This window comes from Rhipicephalus sanguineus, chromosome 3 (assembly GCF_013339695.2).
Source record: "Rhipicephalus sanguineus isolate Rsan-2018 chromosome 3, BIME_Rsan_1.4, whole genome shotgun sequence".
NCBI classification, from domain to species: Eukaryota; Metazoa; Arthropoda; class Arachnida; order Ixodida; family Ixodidae; genus Rhipicephalus; species Rhipicephalus sanguineus.
Window position 1 is genome coordinate 231720049 of NC_051178.1, and position 16793 is coordinate 231736841.

The 16793-nt window shown below is 48.4% G+C and overlaps 1 protein-coding gene across 2 annotated transcripts in view; it reads right to left on the reverse strand.

The window, feature by feature from the left end:
• Positions 1-4316: 4316 nt before the first annotated feature.
• LOC119388393 (sodium channel protein para) overlaps positions 4317-16793 on the reverse strand; it is a 64795-nt gene continuing 52318 nt past the window's right edge. For both annotated transcript variants that reach the window (XM_049413928.1, XM_037656100.2), the window contains 3 exons: positions 16286-16393; positions 14985-15255; positions 4317-14299 (listed from right to left, as the gene is read on the reverse strand). In XM_049413928.1, coding sequence (XP_049269885.1) covers positions 13203-14299; positions 14985-15255; positions 16286-16393 — 1476 coding nt within the window. In that variant the 3' untranslated portion in view covers positions 4317-13202. The remainder of the gene's footprint in view (positions 14300-14984; positions 15256-16285; positions 16394-16793) is intronic.

Consider the following 16793-nt stretch of genomic DNA (forward strand, 5'->3'; position numbering starts at 1 on the left):
GCAAATAATAAATATCAAAGTACGAGCCGGGATCGAATCCGGGCATTCTGCATGGCATTCAGGCGTTCTACCACAGAGCCATGCCAACATTTCAAAGCTGCGTCGCAAAAGAAAATAAAAAAAATCGGCAGATCCCACGCGTTGTGAGAATCGGTTTCATGCGAAGAAGTCAGAGAGTACTTCTATGCTGTTTTTTATGGCTTTGAGCCAAGCGTTACGAGGTGGATCGACGTGTTTTTGTAAGTGTAGTAGCTGTGTGCACATCGTGGGCTTACCAGGCACGCCCACAACACCGGCGTTTAAATGGTAACTTATGGTCTGACGTAATATCAGAACTAACGTTAGAGCACATGCGTCAGTATTATTGAAACGAAGTGCACTTTACAGTACAATGATGTGAATATCACACGTAACTTTCGTTAGCGTATTCCTCCGGGGTCGAGCAACGCTTGAATATCGCTTGTCAAATCATAGGAATACAAATGTAATGTTTATTTGACTGCTATAAAAACAGAGCCAACACTGGAACCACAATTGACGCTAACCTGCCATGACGCCTGTATTGTGAGAGTACATATGTAGTGTTTATTGCTCTGTTATAAAATGAGATAGCCAGCACCACAATTGACGTCGCACCGACATTACGCCTGCATAGGCTGTTTTTGCAAACCAGTTTATAGACCTGGCGGGGCTCTGTGGTAGAATACCTGATTGCCACACGGAATGCTTGGGTTCGATTCCTGCTGGGATCCTGCTTTTTATTCCCTCCATTTGTCGGGTCAACGCTGCCGATACCGGTTTTTCTTAACGCTATCGCATTTGAATGGCCAATGTCTGTTCTCGCCGTTCCTGGGTAGATATAAACTGTCAATCACCTGTGGCGCATACCCGTACACCGCGGCCCGTAGTAAACGGGTATGTGCCACAAGTGTCTAGAGGAAAGGGTTTGATGACGTACGCGACAGGGTTTTCACGTTATTCATGTCATGACCAGAAGGTCATATTCGTCAAATCCTCTTACCCTCCCATGCCGATTTTGGTCTACAGCAAGTTAAGGAGGCTGTCATGAGAGCACACGGACATAGGCGGCTAGATAGATAGATAGACAGATAGATACGTAAATAGAAACGCTCAAAGTGCAAAGGTTAGCTAAGAAATGCTTCGCATTAAAAAAAAAGTGCGAGCAGTTTCCACAAGGTCGCGCAAAGCACTGCGAAGCACGGGACCATCGCCGCTCGTACTCCCCGTCGACCGACACGTCTAGCTTCGAGATACGCGGCTTCCTCCTCTGGAGTACGCAGCTAGGCTATGCACTATAGAGCGGAGGTTGCGCGTGATCTCTCCGTAGGTGAGCGTGGCTTATCTACTGCGCATGCGCGGCTTGGCCAGGTGGTGCGGTATCGCGTGGCTAGACGACGCGATGCTTGCTTCCTCTTTCATTCTATCTTTTTTCCCCCTCTCTCTTCTTCTTTCTCTATCTTTCGTTGATGTTCTCTCTGTCTCGCTGTCGTTTTCTTTCTGTATTTCTTTCTCTCTATTTCTATTTCTCATTCTTGTTGTGCTACGCTTTACTCTCTCCCCTCCTCATTTACCTCCTCCTCACCATCACATCTCTCCTCCACACGCCCACTTCCCTGTCTCACCCCTTGCTACGCTATAATATACAAGGCTGTGCTGTGCTCTGCTATAGTGTGCCTGGATAGCCGAGTAGTTAAGACGCTCGCCTTCGGATCGAGGGTACGCGGGTTCGAATCCCACCGCGTGAAGAATTTTTTTCGGCAAGAATTTTTCTCTTTCTTTTTCTTTATATCTTTCTCTCTGTCTCTGTTTGTCTCTCTCTTTCTTTCTTTCTGTCACTCTCTCTGTACTCGTTCTCAGGGTTATTACAGGCCACGCCGTAGCGGTGAGTAGTGGGTATTGCCCAACTTCTGTGGCACATGCCCGTTTATGATGATGATAGTATTCGGGCACGGTCACACACTCCACACACTTTGCGCCGAGCTAGGAAAGCTTCGATGGATGGATGGATGAATAAACTTTATTTCGGTCCCTCGGAATGCGCCCTAGCACGTTGCGGGCCGCTCCCACGTCGGAACAGAAAGACCAAGTCTCTCTGCTGCGTCGCGGGCCCGTTGGACTGCCCATAGTTGTGCTTCGAGTCCGGAGCTTGTAATAGCTTCTTCCCATTTTGACGGCGTGATGACTTCGCCGCCGTGTAACGCGGGGCACCGCCAGAGCATATGTTCGAGATTAGCGATATCTGCGCATAATGAAGATGCATTAGTTGGCTGTATTTCAGGATAGATCTTGTGCAATAGCGCGGGGTTAGGGTACGCCCCGACTTGAAGTAGCCTGAGTGTCAGAGCCTGTGGTCTGCTTAATTTTCTGTGTGGTAGAGGGTACTGTCTCCGCCCCAGGTAAAAATGTTTGGTAATTTCGTTATACGAGGTGGGCGGGTCCCGATTCTCCAAAACCTCAGCGCGCCCTCCGGTAGCTACGCGGTCTACTAGTCCTCGCTTAGCTATGTGTGCCGACTCATTGAGATTGGGCGGGGCTCCCTTGATCTGTCCCATGTGAGCTGGGAACCAGACGAGTGTGTGTGGCTCGATGTTCTTGTCCCGGAGGATCCGCAAGGCCAGTTCCGAGATGGTGCCCTTGGCAAATGCTCTAATCGCTGATCTCGAGTCGCTGTAAATCGTGGACCTCTTGTTGTCCAGCAAGGCTAACGCAATCGCAGCTTGCTCCGCTATTTCGGCACGAACTCGACAACGGTCCGGAGGAAAGCTTCGATGTTAAAAAAAAAAAAAAAACCCTCTGCAGGCGTCATGTAGTGCGAGTGTCGCGTTAATATTGCGTGGCAGAAGCGTAAAATCCCACCATAGGCGCCACTCCATGTGAATTGCGCAGCGAGTGGGTGATTTAAGGCTGCCAAGCCATTAAAGGGGGCTAAGGTATAATTCATTATCATAATCATCATCAGCTGCAGCATCAACAAAGTGTGCAGCTACGTAGGTGCGCGTAATGCCTTACAGACGCGTATAGTGGGTACTTCGCAACTTCGCAAAATGATGAATTATGGCGTAGTGGGCACTTCGCATCTGCACTTGCAGTAGGCATTCGAGGACAGTATAAAACGGCCAAAGTTACGTACACGTACGTTTCTTTCCACGCGGCACGGTTTAGGTGTCCGCCGAGAAGCAGCGAATGAGAAGTAGATGCGAACGGGGCCCGATTACGTTATCGCGTTCCACTCTTGAAGGCGACGCTTAAGCGTCCTCCAAGTTTTCGAGGTAAGTGTGTAGTCCTGAATCTGATGCATCTCTTCGCGTCCACAGCAGTAAGTGGGGAGAAAGTGGAGCGATGGGAAATCCAAACAGAGTATCACCGTGCGCCGACGTGACGTCGTTACAAACCAAATGCGCTTTGTTCTTGCGCGGTCCGAGGGACGTTTTTGACGTCGGTCGTGCCTTCGTAGCATCAGCCAGTGGTTCATTAGTTAGTTCAAGACTTATTCGTTTATTTCACGAGAGTCAGCGCAAAGAGAGTTGGTGCTCCTGGCGGCGCGTACGACAAATGCTGATCTACAAGAGCGTTGAGAGGTAGAGGTAACGGAAGTGGTTTATTGCCACTGTCATGCCATTCTGTATACGTAAGAGATGGCGAGTTCACTGGCAAGTGAAGCGACTGTCGCGACGACGTAGATTATTTCGAAAGTTAACGAGATGGCAAATAGCTAATGGAACTGAGGAAACACGAAAAAAAAAAGAAAAGAAAGAAGGCACTGTCGCTGATCAGTTCAAGGTTTGCGAGACATAATGAAAGTGAGTTCTTGTCATTTAATAGTTTTAAGGGATTGAAAACAATCGAGAGAACGAGCTGAAAAAAAAAAAAGATGGCCAGAGAGCTGATGACGCGAAATGTGCGAACTGCCAGGCTCAGTGTCGCGTGCCCAATCTCTTTCTTGGTCCTTTGTTAGTCGTACTGTTTCAGACACATATGGCTGCAGATACCTTAAGCGCTTTTGGGGCTTACAGTTCGAGCTAATCAATGTATATGAAAATGAAATCTTTAAGAAAATAGAGCGCATGTAATAACATAACGTTGGAGATTCAAAGAACCGAAAACTACGAGATCATCGGACTGTCACTGACGCATCGTTTCGCCAGTGGACCTCGTTTGTGATGCAGGTGTGTATGCCGATCCACTTGACGGGACGTGGTGCTTGTCAGCAACACGAATTGCTTCGTCATGGGGTTTCGGTGATCCGGATAACGTTGGCGAGTTATCAAAAGTGCACAACTGAATAACAAGTAGAGTTCTGTTGTGATAAATTATTAAAAATTTATTCAATGATGTATTTACAGGAAATGTGGTACAAATTGTGAAGTTGAAAACATCTTACAAAGTAAGTACAAGCTTAAAAGGCTTAAGTGAGTGTTGCTTTTTTTTTCCCGTCCTTATATCCAGAGAGGTAACGGTCTTAATTGTTAGCTTTTTTCTCTGCTGTATCGCTCGTAAATAAAAACGGGGAAAATGAAACGGGCTTCGCAAAGGATAAGAAAAACATGCTGAGAGGAGGTTCGAGGTAGGGAAGGAACAGATGCGTTTTTGAAGTATTTTCTTGACCGTGCTATTGCACGTCGTTCTCAGTTTGGACTTTGTATCCTTGCCCACTGGGAGCGGTCTCGATCGTGAAAACTATCGAAGATAAACGAAAATAATGATCCAGCGGGCCATGCCCTTACAGGGAATAACAGCTTCTTAAACGAACTTTCGTGTCTGTTTTTGCCGATTCGTAACTGCTTTATTCTTTTTCGGTTCTTTATTTAGACGGGCGCTCGCTCACTTTTTTAATCTGCCTAGTCTTCGTACCATAGCGTACAAGTGACCCGCGGCACTTTCAGAACAGTCGACGCGACCCGACACCTGAGTCGTACATCAAACAAGGCTAATCGTGGACGAAAACGCAACTATGGACACGAGACCACAAATCGTTGGTCACTACTGCCGAGATCAATTGTCCGTTTATTGTTATTGTTGATATCTATTATTATTTTTGGTTCGCAGTGAACTCGAAGACTCTGCTTTGTGTTCGTTAATTCTGGCCTATTGTAGCCTATACAGCGGATCATTCGGTCTGCCTGTGCGCATGCGTTCGCTTGGTACTCGTTCAGACGTTTCGTGTCAGCACCAACGGCCGATGCGGAATGTAACGCTGAACAAGAGAGTGTTCCAAAGCGGTTCCTCTTGAGGATACAATATCATTGCAGCAGGGCACTCACTGGCCTTGTTCACAGCTGTTCAACGTGCAGGCACGAAACATCCCCCAGCGCCGTACTACGGGTGCGTGGCGAAAAAGGTTCGGTGAGAGATAAACATTCTCGCAAGGAACCTACGCCTCCCCGAATTAGACGAGCTATGTTAAATGTCACTTTACAGAAATGAGTTCGCTTTAGAGTATCAATGTTCTAAAGGTAACTAGGCAGCGGAGGATAGTAACCAGTAATATATAGAGTGTCCATTAGCAGCATTCAAGAGCATTGCAGCTTCAACGTTTCGTAAATGGTGGTTCGAAAAGTTATGCTTTGCTAACTCACTTGACTAAAATGACATTTTGCGTAGCCCCGTGTGTGTCAGGGACATTTCTGGGAACGCGGCCTAGTGGCACCTCTGCTGACGTTCGAACAACAAACACTCACACACACTCAAATGTATTGTTTCTGAGGTGGGCAGGAAAAGAGCAGGGCAAGGCACGATGCGCGGACCTGCGCTGGGCGACGCGGCAAAAGGGAGTTTTCCACCTCTACGCTATAACTATAGGGAGTCATTTCAGAGAAGGTTGTCTGTCTAACGTCAACATTAACGCCTTGCTTCTCTTATCACGAGGCAAAGACAACAACCAACGAACCAGCACTGCGGCCGCGTCATTACAATGACCTGCCAACGGGGATTGCATTTGGAGCTTAAGGATAGAGCACTATTTATCATTACATTGCGTCCGTAGCACATCAGAAGAGAAACAAGCAGTATCAACAGCGCCGAGTTGCTCTGCACCGAGATAAATGCCTTGCGCAGTGCACGACAGAAACCTCGATGCGCGCTGGTTAACGTGGTAACATGCATATTAGTGGTCGATGCGCAAGTTAACGTGCGCTGCATGGGTACCTTAACGAACAGTGGTCTTCTGTAACAAATATTGCTTTATCGGACCAGAAGTAAACGTGCGAGAGGTAAAAAGTAACTTGGAACATTTCACTACGCGGCGAAAGAAACAAATTAACAGGACTGTGAGCAGCTATCACTTATTCAACATTCTGACGCGCGTGCCCATGTGCATCACCGTACTTAACAGCACCATTTGAAACAAGGTTTGTCATAGCGAACGCTTGTCGGGCTCGCGGCGTATCCGCGTCTTCGTTGAAACGGTTCACGTCTGAGCGGGCACTTGTGCACCGTGGAGAGTAATGTAGCCCAAAATCATCTCTCAACCTTTCCCAAAGAGCGCCCTGGCACAGGTAGACCGAATAGCACTCGCAGTTAAGGCCAGCTGCAAATATCGTAAGCCTCCTCTCAAAATTGGCAAGCAAACAAGGAACTATATTCACACCTCCTGTCACGCTGCTTTCAATACAGAGGCGCACTGTAACGGCAGTTAACGTGCCTAGTAATAATAACTTCTCTTCGGAGCTCTGCATACAGTAGAATTCTAAACCCTTCGTATACCGTGTAACAGTATCGCTTTTCTCTCTATATAAGCCGAGACGGCCAACAACAACATGGAAACCATAAAGCTGCGCACAAAACTGCGAACTGCTGCGAAATAACGGATCCGTCATAGATCAAGAAAGAAATAAAAAAAAGGATGTTCTCACTATCAATAGCGGCGATGGCGGTGGCTCCAAAAAACAAACAAACAAACAAACAACAGAACGCTTCCCATTTTTTTTTAAGCCAGCGCCCCAACTTTTCAACGGGAAGAAACGTTGCGGGGGCGCTGGTTGTTAAACGAAGGAGGGAGAGAGGGTTGATGGGAGGAGAGGAGGGGAACGGCGCCTTCGCGGGCTCTTTCCCCTTCGCTCTCGCTCTGTTTCGGAGAGAAGACAAAAAACCGAAGCACAAGCACTCGCCGTTTGATCCTAAGTGTTAGTCGGAAAAAAGACCCTCGACGTTTTCTAGGTCGTAGCTGCTCAGTTCCTATGGCATGGAAATTCTTGTACACTACGTCTAAGCGTCCGCGTTTTTTTGGCAAAAAGACGACGCATGGAGAGAGAGAGACGTTGACAGCGCGCTCGCGAGTGTGTGAGAAAAAGTGGCTTACATTTTGTGCGGAACAATTTGTGTGTCTGGAGTCGGAATTAAAACGTCGCTGCCATTCGTACACGTAACATACACGAATAACTCTTTCCCCTCCCTCTCTCTCTTTCCTTTCCTTACGTGTGTATAGACAATCGCCCACCACTCGCGGTTATGCGCACAACCATCGTGTGTTTCTCACTCTCATTGTATATCTCGAGTCTGGTGGGCGATGCTGGTCCGAACCCATTTTCCTTCATCTTTCCCATCTCATTTCTCGCTTTATGCCTCGCCGAAAAAAGAGTGGCTCGCATGTTTACATGCTCTTGAAAGAACGGAACAGATGTATGAAGCGTGATCTGTCCGGAGGCGCACACCTTGCCATGAACGCCGCGACGGAATGAATCAAATTTGTAGCACTTCATTATCTTTTTTTCTTCTTCTTTTGATGAAGGAACAGCAAAACGAGATAGAAAGAAAGCTTACCAACAGGGAAGGAATGGTGAAGTGTGGGTGGGTTAAGAATGGCAACGCAACTGAAGAATACAGGCTTTGGGGATGGCGTGGTAGTTTTGTTTCGGGGTTGTTGCTAGGGGTGGGGGGGGGGGGGGGAATGGGGATGTAACAGGTTGGTTAATAAGTGAGAAAGACACAACCATCAGCGCGCTCGAGCCGAAAGTTCACTATATGCCCTCGCGTTTCGCGAAAAAACTTGCGGCGACGTGCGCCGTGATAAGAGGGAACAACAATATGTGGTGAGGTTATTGGAGTCCGCCTGTGCAGACTTCGGGGTGAAACAAGGCAGGAGACAACAACAACAACAAATAAAGAAAGGCATATTCCGGACGTTTTTTTTTTTCCCTTTGTGCATGGCATCACTCAGCCACAGCCGCGATGCAGCGAACGAAAAGCAACGGCGCTTCGTAGCTGGGCAAAGGGAGGCGAAGAAAAAAAGAAAGAAAGAAAATGTTCAACAACCCGCTTGTCTCTCAGTGTGTGTATGTGTGTGAAAACAGCCTACCTAGAAACGTGCCACCATTGTTTTGCAGTAGCCCAACTGTATTTTTCTCTCTCTCTCTCGCTCGCTCGCTTCCTTTTCACCGTTTCTTGATTTTTTTTTTACATTGCATTCTTTCACTTGATGCACAGCAAGAGTTCTTTCGCGGTACACAAGGAGCAAAAAACAGAAACAGATACAATAAAATTGCAGATAGCAAAAAACGCACGGTTGCGTGTGGCACACTTGTCATTGCAAACGCACAAGTGTGTTATATATATATATATATATGTATTTTGAAAACCATGGAAGCAGTGTACAACCTTCGCGATGCCGCCTCGTTAACAACACAGCAGGAGGCGAGCCCGCCGCATGAAGTATGTGGAACAAAACGCAAGGCATGCTGTTTGATCCCAGTCTCCCCAGTTATCGCAAGGAGATTCGGGAAACAGCGGTCGGGATGGCTAAGGAATAGGCTGAAACAGGGTTTAAACTTTTGGAAAGGGGGTGGGGGGAGAGGGAGGGAAGGGGTAGAGCCAACGCCTACGCTATGGGAGGCGCTGGCAGAGCCTATCTTTCTGCCTGCCTGGCTGCTCGATAAACGCGGATCCTTTAAAATATATTTCTTCGACATTCGTATTGCCGTTTTGACGTGACAATCGGACGTTTGCTGCTATCGTGTCGTTAGAAATAACAACGACAACAACTCTCGCGCTACCGAGGAACGCCCCCGTAAGACGGCAGCCTTTTTCCGGCGTGTGCAACGGTTTGTAGTGTAGCACAGACGTGTTTACGCTAAACTTGATTAATATCGTTAGCACTTTCGTCGCAACACAAAAGAATGACGGGATGCTTTGGGCATGAATGGTTCTATTCGAAACAAACGGTGCGCTCGTACCTCTGTTTACATCTGTTTTTCTGGAGGCCCCATTGCCAAGGACTTTGATTATTACACCACTCTTGCTTAATACTTTTTTTGGTGTCTTTGTGAACAGATACTGCCTGAATACAAAACGAAAGCGTCTTTTTTTTTTTTTTTCGAGCCGCGCGGGCTACGAGACCTCGAAATCACGAGATTTGTGCTTAGGAAACTGCATAATGACACCTTTAAAATTTTTTAAAGGCGTTAATCCAGCGGGTTCACGGTTACATTCGGCAAGTCAATGGGCGTAATAGGTATGCCCGAAAAGCTTTAAGAGCACGTTGGAAACAATATTATTAATAACAACAGCCTGGTTATTTCCGGTTCGTACTCCCCTCAGGCTCTTTAATGTTGACCGCTAGGAGACGACAGGCGAGAAAAAAGTCGCGATCTACCAAGTGCAGCAAGTTGATATTCGTAAGAACCGCTTCGGTGGCCTCTCATGTACAAGGCTGCGTCAAAATCTGCCCCTGTTACTCCTATGTAAGGCGCCGCTCGACAAGAGATTTCAAGCTATACTGTGGCAGTTCAGCACATCGGTGGCCGACTGCTTCGCAACGGGGCAATGATGAGCTTCTACATCGACTAAGTATGGGTGTAAGCTTGTCGCACAGCTGGCCGCATTCGGCCGCATTGAAAATGACAGAGAGATATTTTTTTTGTTTTAACGTTCATCATCTTCTTGAGAATACACTATAGCAATCGGAGTGCCGAGGAGCTTTACGCTGTACAGTACAAATTTGCGAACGCTGAATTGTCCTCGTCACTTCCTTCGGACATCGTTTGTTTTCTGGCAGCACAGTCGAAATACCTTAGCTATCGTAATGGCGGCTGTTAAGCACCGCACGTAACTGCTTAAGACTGGGCATGCGGTTAAAGTTGCTTTAATGAGTAAAAAAAAAACAACTCTGAATATATAAAGAAATCGAATGTCAGCCATTTGCCGTGAGCTTAACGACAAGTAAACAGGGCGGTTTTAACGCAGTGGCTAACAGTAGCGTGTGCCAAAGCCGATTATTTTTCACGTGCTGTGGCAGAAAAATTTCGATCGCGGTGCAACGCTTTGCGATAACAACGAGTCTGAAGCAGAGATGAGATATATGTAGTGTTTGGAGCGGGATTGAGTAGAACCAGAGCAGACAAGGACAAAAGTTACGGAAACAAATTTTAAGCCCTTGGCTGAGGCGCTGATGGTATGCCATTGTGTAGACGGTTATAACCGCAGGTGACGCCTGGATAGGCAATGAAGTGCGCATCGTTGAGTGGGCACGACCTGTCATCACTACATGCAGCACGCCCTAGGCTGCAATTACGCTGGTGCTGCAGGATGATCGGGAAGAAAGAACTGGGATAAGTGAAGCGAGAGAAAAGTAAACGGCCGTGGTGTTTAACATTTTATTTATTTATTTTTTTTCCGGCATAGATGTGCTGTACTTAAATAAAATCGCGGATGGCACTGACTCGTTCGGAGCGCATTCTGAGCGGGCGCTGCTGTGCCTTTCTCTCGTTAAGGGATGCGTGCGGACACGAAGCATGCTTTATGTGCGACTGTCGCGAAAGACAAACGGAAAGTTATTTGCTACGTGTTTTGAGCTTTGCCCGAGAAAGACATACAATTCGTCGAGGTCGAGCGAGCGTGTGGGGTGACGGGCGCGGAGTTATGGAAGCGTAAACGGAGCTCCTCTTGCATACCCGGCATGCGAGCTCCACATACGCTGTTGCCTGGAGATGCACGAAGACCGAGCAAGGAGCTTTCGTTATGTCAGCGCGGCTATGTAATATAGGCGACCTCAGTTATTCTAGTCAGAACCTGGAACCGCGTGGAAGGCTGGCAGCGCTGGTACACAGAGAGTATCGTTAGTGATCAACCTATCGACGGCGACGCCTAGAGCTGCTCGCGATGGCGGAATCGAAAACCGCTCGTAGGGCGTTGCACGCAGTTGAAAGGCGAACCGTTGGATGGTGGTAACTCGTGCGGGAGAGAGAGGGCGGTCAACCATTTATGTCCCCGGGCCGAGTTGGCGACGGCCTATACCGAAGTCTAGCGCCAATGGACGTTAAGTAGAGTATTGGTCCTTTCCTTCGAGAGGGCTGAGAGATTCTCTTTTCACTCATTTGTTCCGCTTCGTCGAGACGGGATGTGTACGTGAACGGGCGTTCACGGCGGGCATGGCGCGGCTCCTTCGCTAAAAACGAAAAAAAAAAACGAAAAAAAAAGACGTCTGTATTCGGTTTCAGCGCGTCGGTCATCTGTGTCGCTGGACAAGGCTTTGCGGCACGTGTGCTCCTGGACTCTGTGGAACTAGGTCCGTCCTCTCTCTCACCGGAAAAAAAAAGAAAGACTGTTCCTGGCGCTGCCGAAACAAGGAACTGACGCTGCTGAAGTCCCCTTTCACCTAACACGCGGCTCCTCAAGCTTAGATCATTGTCGCTCTCCTCAGGCAAAGGCGGCTGCGGGCGAGTGCATCCCATGTCCCCGAAGCAGGCGCAGGCTTAAGGAACTGCGAGGCAGGAAAGAGGGTCATGGTGTGGGCTTACTCGTGCAATGTGGGGAGGGGAGAGGAGTGGTAAATAAACGCAAGAGGACAGCTTGGCCGGCGGCGGCGGCGGCGGCTTTTGCGTTGCATGCACGTTCCTGGAGTCACCTTAGACGTCCCGATGAAAAAACTCTGACAACACTTGGCTAACAACTTTGCAGGACGCGGCAACGGGACGAAAAAACGAGAGAGAGAAAAACCAGGACACTCGTTGCATGGTTGAAAGCTGATGCAGTCAATGAAAAGCAGGTATTAACCCATAAAGGCACATAGGAAATAAAATCTGTTTGTGAACGGCTTCTGGAGCAAGCCTTTCTCGCAGATATACACCTTATGTACACATGCCTTTTTTTTTTCTTGAGCGCACGCTAGCGGCGCCTGTGGGCCCGGACGTCGGCGGGAGCTCGCGGCGGGTCTCCTTGCTCTCTCTCTATTTTTTTTAAACTTCCTCTCTCGGCCAAAGTATCAGCTTGTATTAAGTAGACTATGTGTTATGTAGAGTGTTAACGGCAAAAAGCAAACTTTGTTGTGCTGAGCATTGTATGCGTTTCCCTTAAACCCGGAGAGGAGCATTTCCCGCGACGGGAGGCCTCCCCCGATTTTTTTTTTCGGAGCGTGCGCGTAAGGTCCAAGCAGGCTTTGCCGCAGCCGGCGACGATCCGGCCCACACCAGGCGGCCCCATCTGGCGGTGAGTTGCACGAGGCGCACTCGCACGCTGGTAGGCAGTCCCGAAAGGGCCGGTGACGGCGGCGGTAAGGAGGCCGCATCATCATCAGGTGTGCAACGTCGTGCGGCGGCGTTTCAATCTTTCATTTTTCTTGGAAGAGAGAAAAATCGCGGCGGTGGCAGCAGCGGCGGCGGCAGCGGCGTCAGCAGCAGCAGTCCTCCTCTCGGCGAGAGGCTGAGTCCCGGCGCGGGTTGGCTGCAAGAGCAGCCCCACGTCGTGGTCCGTGTGTGCATACATTGTTGGCGAGTGCAGCGTTTTTTTGCTCGCTATAAAGAGGGTCACCGGTCACCTCCAGGTGCAACTAGCGTTTCTTTTTTTTTCTTTACACCACACATATATGTATAATATATATTATTTATATTTATATATATTTATATATATATTCCTCTTCTTCATCTTCGTCTTAAAATTCAAAATCGCAGCAAGCATTTTTTTTCTGCATTGCAGAAGTGGCAGTTCCAAAGCTACGGTGCTTTTTCTCTTCGACGTTGGCCGGATGCAGTGGGGACACACTCACTCACAACGCGACCTGTTGCAGTAAAGTGCGCCGAAGGAAGAGAGAAAGGGAGCGAAGGGGGGGGTGCTGCTGCGTCGAGGGTATGTAGCAATTGGAGTTAATTGTAAACTTGAGTCCCTTGAGTTAAACAACGCTAGAGAGAGAAGAGCGGCGGGTTGAGGGGCTCCTGCTCGCCCGCGGAGTGCGGACGGGCAGGCTTCTACTCTTGTCACACGTCCGTCGAGCGGCTGGCGACGCTGGGCGAACGCGAGTGCAGCACCACACGGTGTCCGTTACGTGTCACGTGGCCGTCGCTGTCCACCACGATGGCCGTCTGCTGCTGGGCGGTGGCCGCCGTCGGAGGGTCCCCCCCGTCGGAGGCGCCGTCGTCCCCGCCGACACCACCGCCGCCCTTGTATCGGCGCCAGGCCCGCTGGATGACGCGGGCGCAGTACTCCTCGCGCTGGCGCCATAGCGTCGAGCTGACCGGCTCGTAGCCCGGCCGGTCTAGGTGTATCACGGTCTCGGTGATCTCGGGCGGCTCCTCGATGGCGTGGCCCTTGCGGGCGAAGAAGTCCCGAGTCAGGGCGTCCAGGATGTCGACGCAGTACACCATGTCGTCCTTGCAGATGGGTATGTCCAGGGCGATCAGCTTGTACTTGTTGGGCTTTGGGATCTGCAGGGGCTCCTCCAGCGCGTTCACGAAGTTGGTCAGGTTGGAGTAGGCCACGTACTGGGTGCCCTTCGGGTCGAACTGCTGCCAGATCTCGTAGTACATGTCGTAGTCGTCGTCGGTCAGGCCCTCCTGCACGTCCTCGGTGGCCTGGCTGTAGTTCTCGAGGATGACGGCGATATACATGTTTATGATGACGAGGAAGCTGATGATGAGGTAAGAGACGAGGTAGGCGACCGCGATGCCCCGCTTGCCGCAGTTGCCCTCGGATTCGTCGGTGGGCCGGTTGCAGTCGTGCTCGTCCATGATAGCGGCCAACACACCGTCCCAGCCGGCGGACGTGCACATTTGAAATAGCAGGATCATCGACTGGCCGAACGTCTCGAAGTTGAAGTTCTCGTCGACGCCGTAGCGGTGCTTGACGTGCATGAAGAAGGACATGCCGAAGATTGCGTAGATGAACATCACAAGGAACAGGAGCAGGCAGATGTTGAACAGCGCCGGCAGCGACATGGCCAGGGCGAACAGCAGGGTCCGGATGCCCCGCGCGCCCTTGACCAGCCGAAGCACACGGCCCACTTTCACGACACGCACCACACGGAGAAGCGTGGGCGACACGAAGTAGGCCGCGATCAGGTCCTTGAGCACCGTACCTGCGCGAGAGGTGCCTGTTGTTATAGCTCCGACCAGCCATGGCTGAGCAAGACATCAAAACGAAACCCTGCCGGAGAACGGTGAATTGGGCTGTGGCCCAATTCTCAAGCACCGAAGCTGCTATACTATCCGTGGGAAGCTGAAAAGCAGTTCCAGGAGAAAAGTCAAGGTGCATCACTAATGCTTATCGTCCAGTCTTCAGCATAAGATATGAATAAGCCAATTGTTTATTTGTTTGTCAAATGAAGTGACATGTTATAAGCTTTCTTTTAAGAAGCAGCCTAGACGTAATTCACACAGGCGTTCCTTCCCGTGTCACAATGGTAACGGTACGGTACATTGTGCGAATCATGCCTAGCTATGGAACAGTTTGTCCTACGCGTGAAAAAACTAAATTAAATAGAAGTTATGGTTAAAAATTCGCTAGTTCAACTGCAGGTTTATATATATTAGGTATACGAGGTCCTCTCATCAAAGCGGTTGCTTGCACCGGTCTGCAGTGGAGGGCATTATCCGTGAAGGGCTACTTTCATGATAGCCATGGTCAAGACGGCCATCGAAGATTAAGTGCATATAACGCTAACTCGTTCCTGTAAATCATAATCATGCTTTCGCACTCGATCCATTTTTCTTACCTAGAACAACTTGTTTTATTATAGAAGCTGTAACGTTGCGGTCTCTTACCTAGAATAGAGAGGATGACGACTACGAAGTCGAACATGTTCCATGGCTCTCGAAAGTAGTGCCAGCGCAGGGCGAATATTTTGAGCAGGCATTCGGCTGTGAAGACAGCGATGAAGAAGATGTTGAGTCGTTCTAGGATGGACTCGAACAGCCTGGACTGCTTATAGTGGTCGAGTGCCATGACCGTCATGTTGAGGACAATGAATATCATGATCGCCATGTCGAACATTTTGTTTGTGGTCAGGTCGAAGACCATTGCTTGAAGTTTGAACTGCAAAAGAAGAAAATAATATTTTGAGTGAGCCTTTTACATTACTTAGTTTGCTTTACCATGCAGCGGCACCGTGGACTCTGCGCTTACTGCATAGAAAATTCCTTGACTCGCTTTTTTCATACCTAGAACTTTGGAGGGCATACATAAGGCAACGGAAAACAGCGATCAAAACTATAGAGTAAGGTAACTGGCTTGAATACTATCAATCGTGACGCTTTTGTACTTGTGTATTGTTTAGCATTGGATAAATTTAGTTCTATGCGCAGAGGAGCTGAAAACTTGTGTGCCTATGCAGAAGAGCGATATCGTAGGTTTTACGGTGTTCACAAGATGTAAATTTGTACATATTCTATTCCGAAGGCTTTAAGTCAAAGCCTAGTCAAGCCAAGTCAAAGGCACCACACAAGTGCAGGTAACAAAGACAAGGCTGGCATGGCACGTAGGCGAGCCTACATTATTTAATCATTCTTGAAATAGACGACTTAAGGTCGCTGGATCAAATCTCCGCGGCGGCGGCCGCATTTCAATGGAGGCGAAATGCTAGAAGCCTGTGTACTTAGATTTAGGTGCGCGTCAAACAACATGAGATGGTCAAAATTTCCTGAGCCCTCCGCCACGGCGTCCCTCATAATCGTATCGTGGTTTTGGGACGTAAAACCCCAACAGTTATTACTGAAACAGGCTACTTGTTCCTCTATGTCACTTGCGGTCTGTTTGCTCTCAGGCGGATGTGCAAGTCTCACGAAGACAGATTGGCTCCTATTCATAAACTCCGTTATATTTGCGTGTTGTACTTCCTTGAAATATATTCTCGTCGTACTGTACTAAATAAGGATGGTACTCCGATTTGTTAGTTAACAACATTTAGTTAAGTTCAACATTAGGGCAACAAAGGCTGAAAACCCAGTCGGAAAATCGGTAAAACGTATTCCTGAATTCAACCTGTTTCATTCATTGTGTCAGCACCAAGAGCGAAGATGCCGTTAAAGATGCCGTTATAGATGAAAAAAGGCCAGCATGCATTTACCCTGGGTCTTGGAATGGCCTTGGCAGGCTTTTTGGATCCCATTTTCTTCATGGCGTTATAGTATTTCTTTTGGTCTTCTGTCATGAACATTTCTAGCGATCCTCCAGCCTAAAATATAGGACAAAGAAGAAACATATCACGAGTAAAGATTATTTTAGTGTAAAGTTAAATCCGATGTTCACGTCGCGTTTCTACATGACATGCATCACAGCGACAGTAGAAATATTATGCACTGTATATTCAAATGCACGGACCTTACTTACATGAGACATAAAACTTAACATCTAAGTAAATAACGAAGTCTTCCTAATTAACTCCGAACTAATTACCTTGAAGAACATATCGTAAATTACGAATTGTAGTCAATGGTTTCGAAAGTAGCATTTTCTTAGAACAAATTACAATGATGACACCCATGCTGAGATATGTATTTCCAAAATGTGAAACGAATTGCGTTAGATTCATTTCCAGTAATTTTAGAGATTCAGTGCATAAGAAATCGTTTTGT